Source organism: Etheostoma spectabile, chromosome 11 (assembly GCF_008692095.1).
Source record: "Etheostoma spectabile isolate EspeVRDwgs_2016 chromosome 11, UIUC_Espe_1.0, whole genome shotgun sequence".
In the NCBI taxonomy this organism is placed as follows: Eukaryota; Metazoa; Chordata; class Actinopteri; order Perciformes; family Percidae; genus Etheostoma; species Etheostoma spectabile.
The window spans coordinates 18,329,661-18,336,745 of NC_045743.1; the positions used below are offsets into that span (position 1 = coordinate 18,329,661).

The following is a 7,085-nucleotide window of genomic DNA, read 5'->3' on the forward strand; positions in this document are numbered from 1 at the left end:
TGTTTAAAATTGAGATAAAAACAATATTCATTAATAGATTAAGAAGTAACATTTTATTTCAGAATTGTTTTTAAAACCCCAAATAATTCACAGGTCAATTTGACCTGAGGGATACGAGAGAGTCCCAAAAGTGAAGACAACACAAGGGTTAAGAGCATCTTCTTCATAATGTATTATTTAAAAAATGTTTTCATAGTTGCTTATATATGCAATGATCAATGAAGTTGATTTTTTCCCCCCCCTTAAACCAACAATAAGGGATTTTTTTTGACCACTTGTGGGGATTTGGAAACAAGTTAAGAACACATCATTGACACATTATCTCCTTTTAAGTTGATATGGCAAACCTGTGAGCAAACCTTTCCTCTTTTACACATCCAGCTGTTCTAGAGAAACATTGGAATTCATTTGGAGTCTGGATCTTCAGCTGCTAAATGCTCCACTATGTTCAGCTCATTGCTTAATGTGTCTGTCTGCTGTTTGGCACAGAGCAGGTAGTGTACAGTGGCTTTGTAGAGCTTTTTTCTGAGAAAACAACTGCCTGCTGCAGCCAAAAACGAGTCTATGAACGCAGTGAAAGTGAACCAAACAGTGAAGTTGTAGGTTTGCTAAACAACGAGCTGAAACTCGACATAAAGCTCTGTAACACCGAGGGAAGCTGCAGATTCAGGTGATAGTTCTGTGTAGCTTCATCACTACAAGGGGATGACCCCTTGCACATTGTTTTCACATTGTCAATTGATACATTGATAAATGCTATAGATGCTATGTGGCCAGAAACATGGGGTCATTTCCTTCTAAATTAATCAAAAGTGGCTTTACATCCACTACTAAAAGGTGCATTAGATCAAGTCATGTAATCTCCATCGGCAATTAGTTCATCTACTTTCTGTCTTACTCACTATAACGTACCATGCAGAGGTTCGGTGTATGTACCTTTGGATGGCAGTGGTGCAGCATCCACTGCTGAAGGTTTGTCTCTTTCCACTGCCTTTCTCCCTCTTGTAATACTGTGCCTTTGTCTCTTGGGCTGCTCCTCATTCCCATGTTCAGGTAATGGTGATGCATCAGCTGGGTTGGATTTCAGTTTTCTTTTTGGCCTGCTGGACACCTGAGGCTGGTGGCTTCCATTAGCGCATACGGTTGTGGTTGCAGTCTGGTTCCCTATGAATACATGCACCAATGTGTTAATGTACAAACTACAGAGCAGTAAGCAGCTAGGGCTGCAACTATCCATTATTTTCCATTGTTGCTTCTTGCATTAGTTGTTTGGTCAATAAAAAATGATAAGTGTTTTCAGACACTATGATGCACTGCTGTTGTTAGTGGGTTGTTAAAGATATCACCAATTCTAACCAAATCTTTATTTACTTATCACTATAATAGAGTAAAAACACAACACTTCTGTGAGGATTGTAAATGCATTGGAACTATATTATATCGGCTTGCAATAATACATAGGCTACTCATAACACAATCACCATCAGGTACCAAATTACATTTTCTAACCAGGGATTGAATTGGGATTCGTGCGGGAGATTCATTTGACTGGTTGGGGATGGGAGGGATGGTTTCCACAAACCAATGTTGACAGTTTTCATATGCAATACAATGAAAACCCTTCATGGTTCACAAAAAAACCCCACGAAATTCCTGTCCACGCGTTAAAAAAACACATCTTTGCACTGGGGTAACAGTGTCAAATACAATTTATATGCTTAGTACAATATATTGTGTTTTCAATATTAGGCCTACTGTGAATTTCCACTGCATGGTACGACTGTTAAAGTTTCTTTACTAGGTGATTATTTACATGCTTGCAGTACAAACAGAATCTCAACCTACTGCCTGTGTTTCCGCGGTCCATTCTCTCTGAAAAACAGAATATCAACCGTTGTCAGTTTGTCAACATCCAGCTCGTGAAACTACTGCGCGTTAGCTAGTTAGGAGGCTGTATTTACCTTAGCTAGCTAGTAGTCATAGTGTCCCTTACTTTTAATAACAATATAACCTGGTATCAATACGCTAATAACATCGCTGTTAGCGTTAGCTAGCTAACGATAACGTTAGCTTCTTGTGTTTTGTGTCGCACTCGCGAACTGTTCAAGTCTTAGCTAGTTCCTGTTAGCAATTACATTTGCCGTAGCGGTCCGTACAGTCGACAGTAAAATGCGCAAACTATATGACCCACCAACATATTTATCAAAGTTATTTGTCATCCTTGCGTGCGAGCAAAATCATGCTAAGATACCACTAACAGGGAAGAGGAACGAATGTTTGAGGACAGGCGAACAGTCGGAATGATATTTGTCAAACACAGGAAGTGTAGTAGAGGTCGCTGCCATCCATCCATTGCATGCACGAGTATTTTAGTTGGTTGAATGGTGCGGTTTTGAAAGAAGCGGTGTACACTGGAACCGACAGCCTCCAAGACAGCTGCGTGACATGGAGACATTGAAGGCAAGTCAGGTGGACATTAGCTCATTATTTACCCCGTCTGGATGTAGCTATCATTAGAAAATAGCAATAACTGTTATTACATTTTAAGATTCCCTGCTTGGCAACGTCTTTAGCTAGTGGCAGATATCATACTAACAGTATATCGGACAGTGTGGACTGTCACACAGGTCAAATGAGTTTGCACTTTGTCTGTAGGTCTTTGCTCCTACACAGTTTTACAACTATATAGTCTAATTCCACTGGGGGGGGGGGGGCACATACCAGCAACATGCCCCTGTCAGACTTTCTGGACGGCCTGAAGGACAACCCGTACTTCGGGGCCGGCTTTGGACTGGTTGGGATTGGGACAGCGTTGGCCGTGGCCAGGAAAGGTGCCCAGGTGGGAATGATCTTCTTCCGCAGGAACTATATGATCACTCTGGAAGTCCCCAGCAGGGACAAGAGCTACCACTGGCTGCTGAGCTGGATCACCAAACACGCCAAGCACACCCAGCACCTGAGTGTCGAGACCTCCTACCTGGCACATGAGAGTGGACGGGTCCAGACACAGTTTGACTTCCACCCGAGCCCTGGGAACCACATCATCTGGTCAGTAATTTAATTTAAATTAAAAATTTAATCTGTTCATTGATTGGGGAAATTACAATTCCCACTCTGTGTACACACTTTGTTAGTTTATTTTTTTTACAGACAGTCCTGAACTACACAAACAAAACACACACACACACACACACACACACACACACACACACACACACACACACTATTTGACACCACTTTAGCATTGTACATAGGGCTGGGTATCGTTCAAAAATATTCAATACCGGTGCTGATACCAATACCGTGACTTCGATACTGGTTCCTAAGCAATACTAATTTTATAAATCAACAAGAAATGGCAACAGTATACATTACGGCACAAATCATTTAAATTATTTTTCAGCTCTTACTACGTGAGCCTGTCTCTGTGTAACAACGTGTAACGTTAGACAGCCAATCACAAACAATAGGCTCTCATTATTAGATCTTGGTAGAAGATCTAATAACACATCAGATCTTCACCTTTTCTTATTGTCTCACTGACGCTAATGAGACTTGCTCCTTAGGGATTGAATTTTGGCATTGAATGACGAGGCATTTTTCGATACTTTGGAGGCACTTCGGTTGGTGCCTAAAAATAATTGAATTTGTTAACCCTACTAATACACTTAACAAACTGATAACCCCTTTTAAAATATGTACATCAGAATGAAGATGTACGTCATACAAATACAGAGATGACACCTACATTTATTACTCTGCTTGACAAATACTATTCTCTCTGTCAACAGTACATCCTGTCACACTGTCATCTATTGTGGTCTGCAGGTACGGGAGGCGGTGGATCAGGGTGGAGAGGACCAGAGAGAAGCAGATGGTGGATCTGCACACTGGAACCCCGTGGGAGTCGGTCACCTTCACTGCTTTAGGCAGAGACAGACAGATTTTCTTTAATATCTTACAAGAAGGTAAAGGTGTACACAGGTCTGCAGTATATACCTGACACACACACACACACACACACACGTCACAGAGGCTTGCCATATAAGAGCTGTAATACACTCGACTTGTTTGCAGCCAGAGAATTGGCCCTAAAGCAGGAAGAGGGACGGACAGTGATGTACACAGCCATGGGTGCAGAGTGGAGGCCCTTTGGGTTCCCACGGCGACGCAGACCTCTCAGCTCTGTGGTCCTGGAGGGGGGCGTGGCCGAAAGGATCGTAGATGATGTGAAGGAGTTCATAGGAAACCCCAAGTGGTACACAGACAGAGGTAGAATGTCTAGCTCAAACTCATTCATTCAGTGCATATGGAAGTAATGTTTTATTTTCATATTACCTGTTGTGTAAAGATCCCATGCCATGATGCTCTTTGGATGCTTTTATATAGACCTTAGTGGTCCCCTAATACTGTATCTGAAGTCTCTTTATATAGACCTTAGTGGTCCCTAATACTGTATCTGAAGTCTCTTTATATAGACCTTAGTGGTCCCCTAATACTGTGTCTGAAGTCTCCTTTATATAGACCTTAGTGGTCCCCTAATACTGTGTCTGAAGTCTCTTTTATATAGACCTTAGTGGTCCCTTAATACTGTATCTGAAGTCTCTTTTATATAGACCTTAGTGGTCCCTAATACTGTATCTGAAGTCTCTTTATATAGACCTTAGTGGCCTTTCTCTTGCCACCTCATAACAGAAAGATTCCAGATTGGCCCATCTGAGCTTTCATTTTCTCAAAGGCAGAGCAGGATACCCGGGGCTCTGTTTACAACTATCACCATTTCTAGCCACTGGGGGGCCATAGGCAGGCTGGGGGAAACACATGTTATGTTAAAAAACCTCATAAAGGGACATTTTCATGCTATGGGACCATTAACAAATGCTCATCCTATGATTTTGTATTATGACAGCTATAGAGAGCCGAAGTTACGGCATTGAACAATATGTTTTGTGTGAGATCGCTTAGTGAACTGCATCTCTCGTCTCGGTATGTTTTATGCATGCCAGCAGGCCCATAAATTCTTTCTTGCTGGTGCATTTACTGACACTTTGACATTTGAGAGAGTCTTGTAGAAGTGCAGTTTTCGACATGCACTCGAATGCACCAACTCAGCAGAATCTTCAAAGCACTTCCTGCGTGTCACAATTTCTCAATAGCACACCTTTTATAAAATCAACAACAACATAATTTAACAGGAAAAAGAATCTGCAAGCTGATTTTCATAAATGTTGGTATGCTTGGAAAAGGGTTGCAGCGATGTAACATGTATGATTTGTAGTTAAAACTAAAACATGCAAATCGACGGGAATGTTCCCTAATAGATTTTTTCTTCTTACTAAAATTTAATTTAGTCTGTGTTGTGGATGACCATGTTGATATTTGTTATTTGTCTATGCAGGCATCCCCTACAGAAGAGGATACCTGCTGTACGGCCCCCCAGGGTGTGGAAAAAGCAGTTTTATGTGAGTGTGCTTTGGTTTTGAATTCTTACCCTTCCTGTTTAAAGTCTGATTGAAAGACAGGCTGTATGTCAGATACTTGGGTGAATTTGACCTACATCTTTTGTGGCTCGTTACATTCCAGCACGGCGCTGGCAGGCGAGCTGGGCTACAGCATCTGTCTGATGAGTCTGAGCGACCGCAGCCTTTCAGATGACCGTCTGAACCACCTCCTGAGCGTGGCACCGCAGCAAAGCATCATACTGCTGGAGGATGTGGACGCAGCCTTCGTCAGCCGAGACCTGATTCCCGCAGAGAGTGAGTAGCAGGGAAGGACCCGTGGTTTCAGATTTTGTTTAGTTGTCCAAAAAAACAGCAACATGAAAAAAAAGCAAAAGTTTAATTTTAAAATTGGGTTGTTACTTAATTTTACTACAGAGAGGCGAAGTCCCTCCCCTTCCAGTAGACCATCATTGGACCCTTTTTTTTGTAAAGAAATATGTAGAGAATTAATAACATCAACAAGGGGTAATGGGGAGAGAAAAATACTTTTTTTAATCAAGTTTGAATGACACAAATTAGGAATCAACTGATACTGGTACATATTGTCGATACATATTATAATTGTTGTTATTATTATTATTATTATTAGTAGTAGTAGTAGTAGTAGTAGTAGTAGTTGTAGTAGAAGTTTATAAACCCAATTTTTTTCTTTTCTTTTTTAAATCAAGTCAAAATCAGGATTTTGGAATGTTACAAACTCCAACACTTAGTTCAAATTCTTTAAGCTACTATTTACTACTACTTGGGATGTGTAGTCTTTCTAATTACCTATTTTCATAGTCTTATACTTTTAACAGTTTTACAGACTTTCTTCTTTTAAAATGACAAACGACATATGTGTAAGGCATGGCTCAATTCAAACGGGATCAAATCAGTATTTGTATGGGCCCGTAATGGTCCACTGGAAGTGGAGGGAGGGACTTTTCCTCTCTATACCAGTATAATTAGAAATGACATGTTTGCCCCTCTATTTACATTACCCTGAGACTCTTTTTTTGTTTCATTCACTGTTGAGGGTAACTTTCAAACCCCTTCTGTCTTTGCCCCCCAGACCCTCAGGCCTTCCAGGGAATGGGAAGACTGACCTTCAGTGGCCTGCTTAATTCTCTGGATGGAGTGGCTTCAACTGAGGCCAGAATAGTTTTTATGACCACCAACTTCATCGACAGGTACTGTTGGAAGCAAATTTGTTAACACTGTGCTTATGAAATGTGTTCTTGTGTTCTTGTCAATGCACAGATCCGTAGCCAGACTAGTGGGGAGGGGGGGTTCTTTTTTTCAAAAAGGGGACCTTCTTGCAGATTTTCCTTCATTTTGTATTTACTTATGAGGTTTAAATACTCGATTTCCGGGACTTTTTATGCACTATTTTTGTGCATAAAAAGTCCCGGAAATTGAGTATTTAAACCGGAAAGGTTGTCTGCTGGTATCTATTTTTCTTTTTTTTTTGTTGAAGATTAATTGTGGCATTTTTAGGCCTTTTATTGACAGGACAGCTGAATAAATTAAAGGGCAGAGAGAGGGGAAATGACATGCAGCAAAGGGCCGCAGGGGAGAGAACCACTGGACCCCCCCCCCCCCCCC

At 41.2% G+C, this 7,085-nt stretch overlaps 2 protein-coding genes across 2 annotated transcripts in view; one reads left to right on the forward strand and one right to left on the reverse strand.

Moving 5' to 3' along the window:
• The window catches only part of znf142 (zinc finger protein 142), a gene marked incomplete at its 3' end in the record, with an annotated part of 12,009 nt that extends 9,923 nt beyond the window's left edge, over positions 1-2,086 (reverse strand). The window contains 2 exon segments of the mRNA XM_032529914.1: positions 937-1,164; positions 1,846-2,086. Of these exon segments, the coding sequence (XP_032385805.1) occupies positions 937-1,164; positions 1,846-1,867 (250 nt within the window). The 5' untranslated portion in view covers positions 1,868-2,086.
• Positions 2,087-2,250: 164 nt separating this feature from the next.
• The window catches only part of bcs1l (BC1 (ubiquinol-cytochrome c reductase) synthesis-like), a 6,314-nt gene continuing 1,479 nt past the window's right edge, over positions 2,251-7,085 (forward strand). The window contains exons 1-7 of the mRNA XM_032529916.1: positions 2,251-2,460; positions 2,656-3,048; positions 3,829-3,968; positions 4,078-4,272; positions 5,399-5,462; positions 5,584-5,756; positions 6,553-6,670. Of these exons, the coding sequence (XP_032385807.1) occupies positions 2,729-3,048; positions 3,829-3,968; positions 4,078-4,272; positions 5,399-5,462; positions 5,584-5,756; positions 6,553-6,670 (1,010 nt within the window). The 5' untranslated portion in view covers positions 2,251-2,460; positions 2,656-2,728. The remainder of the gene's footprint in view (positions 2,461-2,655; positions 3,049-3,828; positions 3,969-4,077; positions 4,273-5,398; positions 5,463-5,583; positions 5,757-6,552; positions 6,671-7,085) is intronic.